At 45.6% G+C, this 16,633-nt stretch overlaps 1 protein-coding gene and 1 long non-coding RNA gene across 3 annotated transcripts; one reads left to right on the plus strand and one right to left on the minus strand.

Annotated features, from left to right (window-relative positions):
• The first annotated feature begins 301 nt into the window (after window positions 1-301).
• Window positions 302-7,595, plus strand: LOC133276023 (uncharacterized). Of its 2 annotated transcripts, none has more exons than XR_009745758.1 (3): window positions 302-422; window positions 4,262-4,749; window positions 5,618-7,595. It is a non-coding gene; the product is annotated as an uncharacterized LOC133276023 (long non-coding RNA). The 2 variants fall into 2 exon arrangements; XR_009745760.1 differs by lacking the exon at window positions 302-422 and having other exon boundaries at window positions 4,093-4,749; window positions 5,618-5,727; window positions 6,344-7,595.
• A 4,599-nt stretch (window positions 7,596-12,194) lies between these two features.
• Window positions 12,195-16,363, minus strand: RPL6 (ribosomal protein L6). Its single transcript, XM_061466456.1, has 7 exons — window positions 16,240-16,363; window positions 15,378-15,629; window positions 15,189-15,287; window positions 14,250-14,393; window positions 13,434-13,482; window positions 12,869-13,053; window positions 12,195-12,390 (listed from the first exon to the last, which is right to left on the minus strand). The coding sequence occupies exons 2-7, from the start codon at window positions 15,627-15,629 to the stop codon at window positions 12,238-12,240; spliced, it is 882 nt and encodes a 293-aa protein (XP_061322440.1). The 5' UTR covers window positions 16,240-16,363; the 3' UTR covers window positions 12,195-12,237.
• Between the last annotated feature and the right edge of the window lie 270 nt (window positions 16,364-16,633).

Consider the following 16,633-nt stretch of genomic DNA (forward strand, 5'->3'; position numbering starts at 1 on the left):
TCAGCGCCTCACCTCGGCCCCTCTGCCCCACGGAATGGCGGCTCCCCTCAGCGCTTCACCTCGGCCCCTCTGCCCCGCGGAATGGCGGCTCCCCTCAGCGCCTCACCTCCCTGCACCCAAAGGCCGCTTCCCTCAAGCGCCGCACCTCGACGGTGGGGCTGTTCCCATCAGTTTCCCTCTTCAGCCCCAACTTGGATAGCCAGGGTCCCTTTGAAGCTACCCTATTCCATCGAGGACTGATCCCTCTTGGTGCCTCGTGTTCCTCACGGTAGTTTTTCCCTGCCTGACGCCTCTGGTCACCCTGCATTTTGACTGCCCTCCTCTCTTTCCAGAACGTCCTCTTTTTCCTTCCCTCATCTGCCCTCGAAGGAATCCTGTCACCTCTCCAGGGGCCTTTTCCCAAAGGACTTGTGAGCAAGCAGGTACGTCCATTAAAATCCATGCGTTATCTGTGTAATGAGGATTCCAGAAGACGTGAAGCAAAAAGGTTCCCTTCACCAAAGTATGTGTGGAAAAAAAAGAGATCTAAGCTAAAATTGACCCTTCTTTCCCCAAGCCTCTCTTAGCCATCATGATGTGCCCTTCCCCGTTTCCCACCAGTCTGATTTCACACCCGGTTGCCTCTGACCTCCAGCCCGGGTTGAGAGCAGCACCGAGTGCCACAGGCGGCTGGCCCGCAGCGTTCAGCAGAGCACACGCTTGTGAGACGAAGCACGTTAATGAGAAGGACATGAGGAGAAATGTCAAGTATTTTTAGTGTGTAATTGCTGTGGGGATTCCCATTGCAAGCAGCTGCTTTTCATGACTCTGCACAGCCGAGCGGGGATGGAGCACTGCGTTTATTTGTTTGATCAGATTAAATTATTTACTCTATTGGTGCATTGCAACGAATGTGCTGTGGTAGTGGAGGAAAAGTGTATTCAGAGCTGTAGCAAAATGAGATCTACGGCCAGTGCTTTCCATCCTATTAAATCTGGTTGGGAAGAAGCATCTTTTCCGTGTAATGGACCATTGCTCAACTTATGACCCACATAAAGTGTCTTTATAGCACTGATTCAGCTGCGTGAGCATTCATACAGTTGTGTAGTTTTACCTCTGAGGCTGGTTCAGGCAACATCAGATTCAGGTAAATTCATATGAGTGGTTGGTTGTGTGTCTGTGTGGGAGCTCAATACACTGTGTTCGGTGGGATATCACTGCCATTCATGTATTGGAGAGCTGAGGAGTCTCCAGGCTTGCTTTTATTGTAGAAATAGATATTATTTGTGCTAGAGAGTGTGATTTTGAGCAGGGAGAGTACAGAGACTTGGTATTAAAGGTTTCTGTAAGGCAGAGCCCATTGATGGGCATCTGTTATTTTTGGTCGAGACATGACACAGACAACAGCGGCTGCAGATGGACATATCCATAGATATGAAATCACCCTGAACCTCCTGCAGGATGCTAATGCTCCAAAGTGAGTCAATGCTGAGATTTAAAGTCTTTATGGCAGGTGGGACAAGGCAGCTGAGTTCCTGCAGTTGAGATAAGCTGTGCTAGCAAGGCCTCCTTTGGAGGGGTGGGAAAGATGCTGAGGTTAGATTAGTCACAATATTTCATTGCAAAATAGCGACTGGTGTTACCAGAGTAGGAGTTGTACATTGTTTTAATTCTTCACATCAGACTGGAATAGAGGAAGAAAAACACAAAGTGTGTATATGTTTTAGTGGGAGTAACACTTAAAACAACTTCTGTCTTCAGATTTTTTAGTACTGTCATGGTACTACTTGAGTATCTTCCACAAAATCAATACAAATAGCAGAGCTGAGGGTAAAATGGGATGTTCACTTCACAAGCACCACTCATGCCAGGAATGCTTGTCAACAGAAAGGATTTGCTGTGTTTTGTAGAGGTGGCCGTGTTCTGGATGTAGCTGTTGTTCTCCAAAGGTCTGCTCCATAGCCTGGGTAACCCAGGATGAAAATTCTTTGTCTCCAGCTCTCACATGCTCTTTCCAAGGCCTTCTGGACTGCTTTATCCCAGAGGAATAAGGTTGCCAGAGTAGCTCCCAGATGGAGAGTCAGGGTTTGATATAGCTGTCGATCTAATCCACTAATTGCTTTGAAATACAAACCAAGGCCTTGTATTAGAGTAAGGAGCTGACTCAGAGCTAAAAGAGAAGGATGTGGAGCTGTGGGTACGTTCATACCAGACTAAGCACAGAAAGAGCTGCATGGCTAAATAATGTACTGTCCAGAGGCTGCTTTTGTCATTGGACTGGGGTTGATGGCCAGTTTCTCCCAGCGAGGATCCTGATACAAGTGTTTTTGTGTGGTAAGTAACCTGAGCAGCCCCTGAGTGCAAAGCAGGAGAAGTGGAGAACTGTAAACTGGAGATTGTGCCATGCCAACGTTTCAGAAATCCCTTTTAGCCATATTGTGTGAAGACATCCCAGACTGATCTGAGAGCGTATTTATCACTGTATAGTTATTTATTTGCTTATTTTGAGTTCTTCTAAATTGTATTGATTTGGCAATTCAAAGTTAAAAATCAGGTATTGATGTAGTCTAATGCTGTAAACTTGATAAATGTGTCCTATCCTGCCTCAGGTAAATAAAATCATTACTAGTAAATGTAAGATTTCCTAAGTTATTTTAGGTGCTTGTGATTCAGGAATTACCAGCATTTTGTACAGTGCATGAGCTTCCATAGCATGGAATGCTGACATAGCTTTCTTCATGAAATTTTCTATGGTAGGGCCCTGCAATGAATTCAGCAAATATAATGCAGTTTGTCTGCATCTGCTGCAGAAGATGTTGTATAATATAATGGGAAAAAAATATTTTTGTTCTGCAAGTCACCAGAAAATGTCAGCTGGAACTTCAATGCAGCATTCAGAGGTACTGCAGTGACTACAAAGAAGTCTTGTACTACATTATGGGGATGGTGTAACTTAAAAAAAAAACAGACTAGAATAACTTTGTGACGCAAATCATCAAGCTGAAGACATAAACCCCTTAACTTTTAAATAAACTTGTACAGAAAACCGATCTTTTGCAGATGGGGCAACTGCTGTGGTCATGTCTGCCTGTGGTGGCCGGGATCTGGAATGAAGTTCTTGATGTGCAGGTCTGTTGACCTGCAGCAGAATGTGCCCTTGTGCTTCTCTGCCCGTCACCATTACTGAGATTTAGCAGAAGATGCTCATGGTCCTGTGAGCTGAAAATGAAAATTCACTCTTTGTACTTAGAATTGACCATTCGCACTCACATAAATGGAGTTTAAAGGAATATAGTCTCACCCTCCAGTTTAATTTTATACTAACAGCTGTAACATAGGGTGGAAATTGTTTTCATCCTAAGGCTTTGCTGTACATCCTTCTGTTAATTTAGACATGGCAGTTTCAGTTTTAATGGCCATTGTGGCATCAAGAAATGTGTGAAACAGAAGAAATAGTTGCTATTTTTATGTGGTCTGCAATAACTAGATTTCTATACCCTGAATCCTGGCTTCTCTGCCCATTACTTGCTATTTAGAGAGCCCAAATGGCATCATTAATAAGACCTGCGAGCAAGGAATAGTCGCATTTCATGGCACACTAACTGTGATTAAAAAATACAGTTTCTACATTTTTCTTTAAGTAAAACTTAGGACTGAAGTGGAAAAAAATGAGTATTTGACAGAGGAAAAAGAACAAATGACAGTGAAATAGAATAATGCCAAACTTCAGAAATGTATTTTAATTTTTAATGCTTTTAATTGCAAAGGAAAAATAGTCACATTTTTCTCATTTTGATATGTTAGCAATAATTGCTGAAGAAGACTGACTAATAGCAAGGTAGGCTTGAGGAAGAAAGAGCAAATAAAAAGAAGTTTTTATTAACATGAATAAGGATCATTTTATTATAGGAAACAGGAGTCTGAATCACCTACCTCACAAAAACAGCCTTAGTTGAATTGGCCATGAAACAAATGTAAAATACAGAATCATAATAAAAGTGCTGGAATGTTTTCTTAGAGGCAATCCAATCCTGTGTTGTGAGCCAAGCTATCACCACACTACTCGTGACGCACGCTTGTCCTGTCTGGAGGCTTCACCTGCAATCTCTTCCATTGTTGAATTGTCATTATGGCTGGGGAGTTCCCTAATGCTCAATTAAACTTGTGTTGCTGTAATTTCAGCTTTTGTAGGCACAGAGAAGAGTTTATTTCCTTCCACCGATGCGCAGTCTTTTCCCATCGTCTGCACTAAATAATCCCCATCCTTTCCCACTTTCTCTAGGCCATGTCCTTTGGAAGTCTGATCATTCTTGTGCTCTTTGGCATTTCTTCCAACTTTTCCACATCTCTCTTGAGCTGCTGGTACTTTAGATGAAGCCTTACTGGTGTGAAATGGTTTGGACAGATTCCTGTGTCTTCTGTGCAATACTTCTGTTAAGTGCCTTGGTATCATCTTTGCTTTGCAGCTGTACGATATTGTTGACTCACGCTGTGCTTGTAAATGAAATAACAACTTGGGCTTCAATTCTGTTTGTGGTATTTCACATGCAGAAACAAAGCAAGCTGGCATTTAGCATCACTCTTGCTAATCTCATGTCTCATTCTCCTACTCCAGAATTTAACGCAAGTAGCCTTTTATGGAGGGAAGTATTTAAATGCTGCCCATCAGTGAGGAAGAGTGTTTGGGAGCTCAACAGATCCCTCAGTGGTTGTCCTGAATTTCTGAATTTCTAATGTCTCAGAAGACTCATTATTAATACCCAAAAATAGGTAGGTTTTAAATACAGCTGTTCTGTACTGTTTTAAAATTCCATCTCCCTGAAAACTGGTGCAATGAAATGAGGAAAAAAATAACGAAGAAAAGTCTGCTACAACATCCTGCTCAATTTTGTAAAAATCTAAAGATAACAAGGTGGATTTATACGATTGGTATATATTATTACAAGGTCCACTTTATAAAGTGTTTCTCAGGGAGAATTTTTAAAATTAAGTGGCTTTTGTGTTTTTATTATCTTTGTCTTTTACTTGAAATTCACAGGTAAGTTCCTAGATCCTGTGAAGTCTTAAGGAACAGGTTTTCACAGGCGTTGTTGCACTAACTACCGTTTTTCCTGAGAAAAGGAAGCCAGGTCAATGAATCCCTGGCCTTAGTAAATGCTGTAGTCTATCCTGATTTTCTCTTCAATGGTGACAGGCTTTCAAAACAAACCTAAAACTGAAAGCCACTAATTGAGAACTGAAACCATGCAGCAAATTGGAATGCCTTTTGCTCTGGGAGAACAATTTTGCTGTCTGTGTGGTGTGGTTTTGCAGCTGTAAGAGCCCACATTTCCAAAGTGCTCTTCCCAGAGCACCTGTCTCCTCTTCCTTTCTATCTAGAAATATTTCTCTTGTTTTTCCAGTATCTCTTTCCCATAATTTCTGGACAATAATCTACTTTTTTTTTTTACTCTTAAAAACAATTACAATAAAGACATAGCAAGTGAACAACTTAATAGCATATAAATGTGAGTGAGACAAAAAAGGATATAGGTATTGTCTGTGGCTCTGTTAGGGAAGGGATGTTGCTGATCTCTGTGAGAGGTGCATATTCCAATGCTCACTATGACTCACCTGTTTTTCCCTCTGTTTCTTACAGCCAGATGGCATGAAACAGTAAAGGCCAAATAATTCATCATTCTACAGACTTGCGATGGACTGGCCCCCAGAAAAATCCACAATGGTTGAAAATCTTTTCATGTGCTGCAGGTAAGACAGTTCCTTCATTTGTAACATTGCAGAGTTGGGTTTCTAAATGCTGCAGTGAAATGTAAACTGCTAATAAAATCCTGGTCTTGACAGGTAAAAGTCACTCTTTTCTGGAACTGTTTTATAAACCTTTTACTTTATGCTTCACAACATAGCAGTGTTTCTTTAAAAAGAATACCATCACAAGCACCCTACAGCTAAACCATGAAGAACAGTTAATTGCCCTTCAACTAAAATAACTCCATGAGCAATCAATCGATGAAGAACTGAGAGTAGCACTATTTGTCAGTCATCTGCAGCCAGCTGACTCTTTGGAGGCCACCACTGCTGCCTTCATTGGATTATTGGGTCACAAATAGACCCAATAATCAGCCCAGCCATTCACATGCAACACAGCAACTACATGACACGTGTTGTGCTCATTCCTCCAGATTGTTGTCATATGGCTGTTGATTGTGCATGACAAACACATGAAAAAGCCATTTCTCAGGCTTGATGATCCAGTCTGCCCAGGCTTGGTTTGGTGGCCAGTTGAATGACATGAAAAGTTGCAGCTGGAGGTGACAGGATGGGAAGAATGATAGAAATTCTAATGAGTATTCTTACAAATCCCCAGGAGACAGCTCATGCTGGGGCACCCAGCTCAGGTGCTTGTGAAATCAGCTGTTATTTCATGTAAGCCCAATAGTTGTGGTGTTATTTGTATTATTTTAATTCTTTTGTTTCAAGCTGATGACCAGTTTGGAGGTTACTGAGTTGCCTGTGCTACATGATGGTGCTAGACATGGTCTTGATGAAGTCCTGTTTATTTATGAAGCATGAAAAAGTCTTCTTTCCTAGAATGCTGGGTTAAGTAAAGCTCAGACTTTGCACAGTGCTTTGACCAAGGCCAGTGTTTTGACAAATATAACCAGCAAAAGCGCACTCTCAAAGTTTCCTCTTGCATCAGCAGACACAAAAAGGCATTTTCCTTTCTCCCTCTGTCCCTGACATGTGCACGTGTTTGGGTTTTATCTCTCACACAAACACAAAGCTCCAGATTTCAAATGCCCTTTTTGCACTTTCTGTGTCAGCCTCAAGGGAAGCCATGCGAATAATGCGCAATGTACAGAAGCTTTGCTATGTGCCTGTCATTGTTTCAGCTCTCTGATTCTAGAGAGATATTTGTTAGTCTTTTTGTGCTTATTTTAAGGAACAGTTATGGTTACCCACCAATTTCTGTGAATTTCCATGAAACGGATCTTCATTCCAGCTTAGCAAGACATTCACACCAGTAATTTGAACACTGGTTTTACCTAAACATTTCCAATAACACATTTTGAGGGTGCATCATTCTTTTTAGGGTCTTCATATTTCCTTGTTCTGAAAACCAGCCTTCCTCCCTGGTATATTGAGCACATATGCTTGCTGCCTGGACTGGTTTTGTACATTTTATCTTTGTATTTATTTCCTTGTGTGAAAATGGGCATTTTGAACAATAGGATACCATGTGTGGCACATGGTGAGATCTGAAAGCCTTAATTTTAAAAACAATTACATCCTAAATGCATCTGTCAAGCAAGTGGAAAACCTCTGTGTCAAGTAGGGCTGACAAAAGAGATGAAGATGTAATTGCTTCTGGTTTAGTCTATTTTCTTCATGAGGTTTAAAGCCTTTCCTGGTGGTCCTTGGGTGGTTCCCTGCATCCCACTGACTTGCTCCAATGGACTGAATAAATCATTTTATCTTTGTGCACAGATAATGGCAGTTTTTACCTCCACTGGGTGTCAAGAGGCCAATGTGCAGAGTGTATGTCAACTACAAGAAGTTGCTTATTATGGTCATTGCAGGCAAAATGCCAGGAGCTGCTAATTGGACAAAATGGAGAAACACAGGATGTCACCACTCTAAAGATGCTAAATCTTTTAGCTGTGCTGTCCTGTACAAATCTAATGGACTAAGTTCTGCAAAAAAAATGACAATTGATACATGGGGCTGTGAAAACATTCTTTCCTCATGTACCTGGGCCAGTCTTCAACACACTGTTTTTATTTTTTAGTATTAAATGTTGATATCATTTCAGTAGGGGAAGATGGCAATGATGGAGCAGGTTCCCTCCTCGGTGTCATCCAAGCACAGACTTTTTTATTCTTTGATGTACTTCAAAGCATTGTTGTAAGTTGTATGTCTGCAGAAGTTTAAAACTCTTCTTGAGACAGGATCTGAGCAATTATTTCTGCTGTTCTGCAGGAATGTGAACACTGACTTCACTGAAATGAAGTTATTTGCTCAGGGTCACATGAGAAAGAAAAACTAATTGCTTTAATTTCAAGTAATATTTTGACTCCCACACTTCTCTTTCCTTAGCATTGTTACCACTAGTAAGTGTTTATTCTGGTATACGGTGAAGTATGTGTAGGTCATAGTTGCTGGCTGTGTGTACAATCTATCATGCCAAGTCATTTCCACTGAGAAAAATAAACATCAAAATAATGGGGGGGGAACCAGAATAAAATGAGCCCCAAAAGGCTGTCAGCTACAAAAATGGGGTTTAACTGTTTATCTGTGAGAGGGTCAAAACTGGTGTGATCTATAAAACCCCTGAACAATAAAGAAGCAATGAAAAAGCAGCTAAACAAGGAAGAAATGTCCTGGCTGGTTGTTGGCAGGAGTGTTATTCACAGAGAACCATCACAGCCCAGCCCTCCTGTGTGACTCAGTGCAAAGGCTGTCTGCAGCCGGTGGGACTGGCTCCCTCTGCTCAATCAGTGGCTTCCTGAACAATGAGGGGAAAAAAATAATGAGAACTATGATGAATAATATCCTTATAAGAATACGAATTTAATTGCTCTAATTGCTTAAACAATGAGTTGTCAAGTGCTTAGTGCAGACTGTAATGCAGGAGAACTGGAGAAGTCAAATTAACAGGTTAATAGTTCCCCTTTGCTTGCATCCTCACATCCCACACTGGGAGCTTCAGATGCTGTCTCCAAACCAGAATAGGAGCAGGAGCTCCTCACAGGATTATGTCATTTATGTGACTTGTTGCATCAGGACAGTAATGGTGGGAGAAAGCGTAATGGGGTTTACATGACTCCCCTGTGCAATTTTAGATTTCTTAGACCAAGCTGCTCATGTGTCCAGAGTAATAGCTGATAAAATCAGAGGAACCACTGATATTTGTATATTGGCGTTATTTGCTTAATCCCCTAAACAGCGAAAGGGAACATTCTCTACAACCCAGCACTGGAAAGTACTTTGCCTTGCAAGTATGTCTCAATTTCTCCTAAGGATCCTAATCCCAAAAGCAAAGCTATCATCTGCCTTCCCAGGACCGCCAACCAATGCAGCTGCAGGGATGGACACAGCCCCTCTGAGCAGGACTGAATCCACAGGTCATGTCGCAGAGGAAGCTAATAGGTAAAAATAGGTGTCTGTAGATAATAAGGCATTGCATCTCATTACCAATTCCCTGAGAAAGCCAACATCCCTCTATCATTCCTCTCAAAAGGATGCTTTCTTATAATTACATATCACTTTATTAGGCAGCTGAAGGAAAGAGCACGTTTGATGCTAATGAAGTGCTGCTGTGGTTGAGTCTGTCACTATTTTTGGAGCCACACATCTCCAGCACTTTTGATTGGGTGAGGGAGGCTTTGGATGTCTCCAGCTTCTGCTGTGGGGGCTGCACAGGGAAAAGCAATGACTCAGCGAGCCAGGACTGCAGAGCTGGTTACATGCTCAGAATGAGAAACGCCGTGGGACAGCGAGAACACACACAAAAGCTCTTTATGTGGTGGAAGGATTTTTCAGGTAGTGGATAGCATTATCTAGATCAAACAATCCTTCTGAATATTCACTTCGTGTCAGTTATCTGCACAGGCCTTGTTTTTCCACTTTTCCACCTATTAGCTCAGAGCATTTCAGAAAAAAAAAGCCAAGATTTCACAGAACTCCAGGGAAATATTTCCAAGGTTAGGAGTGAGACAAGTCACAGCTGTCCACCAGCACCAATCCTGACACAGACAAGGGCTTTACTGGCTCCATTTTCTGCAGCAGAGCTGAGGAGCTGCTCAGGATCATGAAGGCATCATTTAGTGTTAAAATCTGACTTAAGAGCAAGTACCCCTGGGAGCAGGCCTGCTCCCACCCCCCTTTGTGCCAGCACCAGCATTCAGCTAGCCCCACAGTGACTCAGTTCAGGATCCAAACAAGAATATTCATTCCTTCCTCTTCCTCCCCACCTCACAGGGTTGTTACTGGTCACCACTAGTCAAGCAATGTCAGGACAGGGGCAAGGGAGGCACAGGCAGCTCCTGAGACCCTTTCTGCACACCAGGGCCTGTTAAGACAACTAAATTACATTACCACATCACTTCCTGACAGCACTCTGGCAGCCAAAGCCTCCCCTTCTGTAAACAAGGTTAATGGTTCCAAGTATCATTTCATGTCTTCTGATACACAAATGAGGAATGTGTCAGAGTAATCAATAATTATAGCAAATACCGCTGTATCTAAATGCCGTGTTACTCTTAGACTGCCCCACAGGGCTGTGTTGTTACTACAACCTCTCTGTTCCTGGAGGAGGAAGGGATGACTGAAGCACTAGCACCTCTTACCTGTTCTCTTAAGACTGCAACTGTCACCACAGCTTGGTTTGCTACAATTTAGATGTTTACTTGCTGGTTTTGGACTTAAGTGTTTCCATATACGACTTTTACTAAAGTGAGCTTTCTAAGCATATTGGGTTAAGATCTTTTTTTGGTAGAATCAGTAAATGTATCTTGGTCCTGGCAGCGAGATGCACACAACACTTGCGTATCTTCTTAAGAGCTGATTTATGTAAACAGGCAGTCCCACCACTGCAGTAAAAGCTCATGTCAACTAAAGACACCTCTGACTATAACATTATCCATATCCAGCACACAATGTGCCTCATCACAGTCATAGTTACAATGACAAGGAAGAAGAAAGAACACCCTCCTGGAGAAAGTACATCACAGAGAGCCACAGGAGACTTGCATCCAGCCCACAGGCCCAGAGCACTGCACCAAGCAGAGCTTGCTCCCTGGCTCCCTCTGCTGAACCCCACTAACATTTAATGTTATCGAGAGGAAGATGGTGGAAGAGTGGCCAGTTTTGAAGACTTCTGTACTCTGCACCACCAGCCAGCATCAGCTCTGAAGATGACTGTAGCCCCTTGGTGCAGAAATCCATCCAGCTCAGTATTCTGCAGGCATAGGAGATTCTTCAGCAACTCTGGATCACTTCAGTTCTGATTCCTCCTCTCCACCGAGCGTGGCTGGTTTATAACATCGAGACACCCACCTCAGCAAGGTTCTATTACTCCCTTTTCTTGAAGCTGGCATGAATTTGATGAAATCTTTATTCCCTGTCAAGTCTGACCCCGCTGGCTACTTTCAGCTAAAACTTAATAGGAAGACAGATGGTGCCATTACATAAGCCTCGGTTCCTGTCTAAGTCTGGCTGAGGAAGAGCCTGAGTGTGCCAGGTTTGTTAGTCTGTACATCCTCAGTCCTTGTAAGAGAGAGCTACTGCTGCCCCAGCATCTGGTAACTGACCTCAACAGATAAGGAAACCAGACAGGACCTTCTCATCTCACTTTCTGCCAGGTTTTGAGGTAAAAAAAATTGTTGAGACTCTGTAAACAGTTACCCAGATAGGAAAATACCTTCACAGAAACAACTGCCAGAATTTAACTCATTTCTGAGCCTATGGAATAGGGAATGCTTCTTTTACTTTTCAATCACAGCAGATAGTATTTTTCCTGACTGTAAGTGCTACATCCCACATGGATAAAAAAAGAATAGGAAATAAAGATGGGATTTGGGAAGGGACATGCATCAATTTTGTTCTGGTTCTGGGGATAAGTTACTCTGCATGGAGTATTCCCAGTGTTTCCACTTTAAACTGCAAGGCCTAGCTCTAAGAAGTTGTTGTATTTCCTGAACTTTATGTAGTGATTGATGGATCAAAGCTGTTCCTCCCAACCCCACTGTACACCCCCCTTTAGGATGCTCAGGAGTTACCACCTAGCAGTGGTTTGTCACAGAAATCTGATTCTTCACAAGAGATCCTCAAAGCACTGGTTTTGGCACAGCAAGGGTACAGAGAAACCCACCAGCACAGACACTGGGCTGGATTTTATTCTGCAATGGGATGGGAGTCAACCCAGTATTTATCTCCGCTATCCAAAACAAAATCTATTGTTTTTCCTTTGGCCATTTCTACCTTCCCACTTGATTCTGTTAAGAAAGCTGAATTCCTGTTTATACTAAATAGTTTTAAATAGCCCCAACAACTACAAACCAAAACCAACAACCAGAATCTTCACCACTCCAAATTCTAGTCAACTCCATCTAGCCCCTCAGAATTCTGCACCACAAACAGTTTTCCTGCCCATTAAACATGCACTGCAGGACCTGTGCAACACATCCTATCACAGATTGCAATGAAGACAGCAGAGATCCTGGTTTTTCCTTTGAATTTAATGTGGTGCTTTCAGGACAGTTAGAACACCAATTTGTGAGGATAGACTCCATTGGAGAGACAGAATGTAGAACGCAGGTACCCACGGAGCTGAGGCACCTTCTTGATTCGCGCCAGGATCTGGGAATCCACCGCCTTCTGGTCCACCTTGCGCTGCTCCGTTATCTCGTATTTCTAGGAAGTACAAAGAACAAGGTGAAAATCCTGCAGACCCTTCCAAGGAATGAGAAAATTCAGGTCAAATCCCCAGTTCTGGCATTTTCAAGGAACCTTGTCTCCATTTGTTCTAAATAAGGCGGCAGGAGACCGGAGGTGGCAGGGAAAACTGGAGCCACTCTCTGGCTCCTGCTGCTGATACTGGAGCCAGCAACACACTGTTCACAAACAGTGAAGTTGTTTCTCAGTCAGAAAAGATCTTTACCTGGAGTTACCACTGCTGCTGCTCTGCTCAGGTACAAGCAGGAAAGAATCTCCAAGTTTAAAAGGGGTTTATCTCAATGCTGCCAGATTATTTCATTTTAATGGCATTATCCCACTTACTGAGGGCCACTTAAAATTCCACTGTCCATTTGTTTAATGGGGTTATCCCCCTTCCAGCCTGCCTTTATGTATCAAGGGTACTTGGAAAGAAGAAAACAATCATGGTCCTTACTTCCTTCTCAGTGTCAAAGATCTCGCCCTCCTGGTGCTTGGGCTTCCGCAGCCTCTTCTTCTTGAAGTATGCATCAGTGAGATGCTTGGGAATTTTCACTCCAGAGATATCCACTTTTGTAGATGTAGCAATAACAAATTTCTGATGGGCCCTACGCAGAGGGACACGATTGACAACCAAGGGTCCTAAAGGCAGAGGAAGAACAGAAGAGAGACCAAGGTCAGCTTTCCTGTCAACAACCACTGCTTCTGTGTTGAATTTCATGACTGGTTTCTTCAGAGATGCCTACAGCTAATATCGATCAACAAAGCCCATCCCCACAGCCTCTGAAGAAGTGAGAAAACTTCTGATCTCTTCCAGAAGCTTCATTATCTCCCCTCCACCTCCTGGAAGGTCACGAAACATCATTCCACAGTTAAGCGAACACATGATGAGCCAGGCAACTCACATGCAGATCTGTAGCGCTACTGACGCCAGAGACAACCTGGAGCTTTAACAAACTAACGCCCCAAAAAAACCCAGATGCACAAAAGCTCATCATCACACTCATATGTCAGTTTTTTACCTGTAACAAGCAAAAGGCCAGTATCAAGCTGCTTCAAGAAGACGACACGCTGCAAAGAGAACAGACGCAACATCAGGCCCCAGCTCTGAAGTACTGCAGACAAACGGGTACTGTGCCCACACCCAACCCTGTCACTGGTACAAGCATCAACAACCCACCAGCAATGCAACCACTGTGCAAGCACAGCGGTGCCAGAGGTACTTCATCTACAACAGATCCTGACTCTTCACCCTCTTCATCAGTCAATGCTGAGCAAAGCCACTGACTACGTTTATGAAGCTTGGCCTATTCTGCAGGACACCAGACATCTCACAGCCCAATCCTTGGTACAAGTTAAAGGCAGGAACTAGGTAAAAGCCAGAAGGGCACCACAACACATCCCATGGTCAGAGCAATCCCCCAGCTGCATTTTATTCTTTCTGGTCAAGTCAGCCATCTCAAAACAGCGTTCTTTTCAGTAAGAGGACATCAAAGCCAAAGAATTCCAGAAAATAAAGGATGCCAGTTTATGGCGCCATGAACCTGCACGCTTCTCTGTTGCAGCAGGACTCCTGTCATTTGGCTAATCCACTGGCTTAGCCTGTTTCACTTCTAGCTCCGTGTGGAACACCATCAGTTTAACAACAGTCTCCCCTAAAGGCAGGATGAGAAAAAGCACCTAGACAGAACTCATGACATATTTGCAGGTTCGGGTCTAGTGGCTGTGCAACATCCCATGAAATCAGCTGGTGAGTTCAAGATGCCTTTGCTCAGCCAGAATGGGTTCAGCACAGAAATGATGCTGAAGCCACTGAGCAGGATGAAGCTCCAGCTTACCTTGCCTCTGTGACGACCGGTCAGGAGGATCAGAACAGTCCCCGGAGTGATGGAGGCCCTCAGCCGCCTCTTGTGCTGGCTGAAGGGCTTCTTGCCATGACTCAAAAGCTTGCGAGGAACATCCTCAGTGGGATAGTACCTGGGCTGGGGAGAGGAGCAAAGTGTTGTAACACCCTGCATGCCATAGGACAGAAAGCTTTTGGAGCAGTGTAGATTATTCTTCTTCTAAGAGACAGAATTCCTTTTGGAAAGGTTTTTTTCTGCTGCAGCCGGCAATTCAGGAACACACACTGAATATTTTCTGTACCATTATGCAACAGTGAAATGGAATCGTATCATAGAATCATAGCATGGTTTAGGTTGGAAGGGACCTTAAAGCTCATCCAGTTCCAATCCCCTGCCATGAGCACAGACACTTCCCACTAGAGCAGCTTACTCCAAGCCCCTGTGTCCAACCTGGCCTTGAACACTGCCAGGGATGGGGCAGCCACAGCTTCTCTGGGCACCCTGTGCCAGTGCCTCAGCACCCGCACAGGGAAGAGCTTCTGCCTAAGAGCTCATCTCAGTCTCCCCTCTGGCAGGTTAAAGCCATTCCCCTTGGCCTGTCCCTACAGGCCCTTGTCCAAAGCCTCTCTCCAGGTTTCCTGCAGCCCCTTTAGGCACTGGAGCTGCTCTCAGGTCTCCCCTTCAGGAGCCTTCTCTTCTCCAGGCTGACCTGGCCCAGCTCCCTCAGCTCTCTCCAGAGCAGCGCTGCTCCAGCCCTCACAGCATCTCTGTGGCCTCCCCAGACTCTGTACATGTTTCCAGTCCAGCACAGCAACACAAACGGCAGAGGCCCCACTCCTGCCTGCCAACCATCCTCTGAGCTCCCCTGCACTGCCCCAGCTGCATCAGCCCAAAGCCACACAGGACAATGTTGTCCCGGGAGCTTTTCCTTACCAGTTTGCGGATTTTCACCACACGGCTGCCTCCGTTCTTGTCCCCCCCCACCGGCTTGGTGATGGTCGTGCGGGGCCTCTTTCTCTTCTTCCTTTCTATCTGTAGGCAAAGAAAAGGGAAAACGTAACATCTCAAACCAAAACCACCCTGAGGAACCTGACAGTTTAAGTACAATGTTTATCATCCTACCCTTGTTACTGGAGCAGTGTACTTGCGCTTGTACAGTGCTTTCCTGGCATACATAGCTGACCGGGAATACCTCCCGATGCCCCGGGCCAGGACAGGGTTCCGGCTGGCATGATGCTTCTTAACCCTCTTCTTCTTCTCTCCTCCTTCCTTCTGGATTGGTTTCTGCTCCAGGGACTTCTTCTCACCCGGCTTCTTCTTGGCCGGCTTCTTCTCGCCTGGCTTTTTCTCAGCGGCCGCCTTCTCACCCGCCATCTGTGGATCCAAATCAAACCCAACCCGGGACTTGTCACAAGGCGTGCAGGAACAGCATAAGCGAACCTAACTCAATCCTCTGCACGGCTCTGGCACCCAGCAGCCACTCACAGCCGTGCCGGTCAAGAAAAAACCCATTCTGTTTGCATCCATACCGCAAAACCCTCCTCCGCGCTACTTACAGCGGCTCCATGTTCACAGAATGCCCTCAACCCCCGCATTAAGGAGCCCATGGAAGCACCCGCCGCGCTCGGGGCACAGCCACCCCGGGCTCAGCACCCCCGGCCGCGCTGGAGCTGTCGGGCCCCGAAGCCTTCCGCTGGCAGTTACCTGCACAGGGCCCCAGCTCCCAGGTCCCGCCTCGGCCCCGCCGCTCCCCACACGGCTCCGGCCCAGCGCGGCCTCCGCTGCTACCGGCGGCTGGGCCTATCTGCAGTCGGCTTAAACTCCCGCTCCACCCCGACCCCATATCGGTCCCCGGGCTTCACTGCCGCCCTCCCGAGGGCGCCGCGCCGGGCCCGCGAGCCCCGTGCAGCCGCTCGAGGGCAGATGGCGGCGGATAGCGCCCACCGGGTCCCAGCCCTGCCCGCCGCCGCTCCGCCATCCTTACCTTCCGGGGAGGGAAAGGGGCCTACGTCCGGGTACGAGTGACCTAAAGAGAGCCCTGCGTCTGACGTCACCGCGCCGGCCGCGGAGCACTCTGGGACTTGTAGTTCGTGCAGGTGCCGGCTGCCGGGACAGCCCCGGTTCACCGGGAAAACGTGACACCGGAGTCCCCTTCGCCCTCCGACGGGGCCGTGCAGCGGGACAGCGGCTCCAGGGCTGGCGGCCCTACTGCCTTCAGCTCCGGGCGGGGTCGAGATAGAGCTCCGCGCCAACCCCCGCCCTGCCCGGTTACACGGGTTACGCTACTCCCGTGGCCGGTACCGCGGGGGCTACTCCAGCGCACCGGACCGGACCGGACCGGACCGGACCGGACCGGGCCGGGCCGAGGGAGAACCGGC

This window comes from Pezoporus flaviventris, unplaced genomic scaffold, assembly GCF_033815535.1.
Source record: "Pezoporus flaviventris isolate CSIRO_AGI_PZ_B2104156 unplaced genomic scaffold, CSIRO_AGI_Pfla_v1 ptg000041l, whole genome shotgun sequence".
In the NCBI taxonomy this organism is placed as follows: domain Eukaryota; kingdom Metazoa; phylum Chordata; class Aves; order Psittaciformes; family Psittacidae; genus Pezoporus; species Pezoporus flaviventris.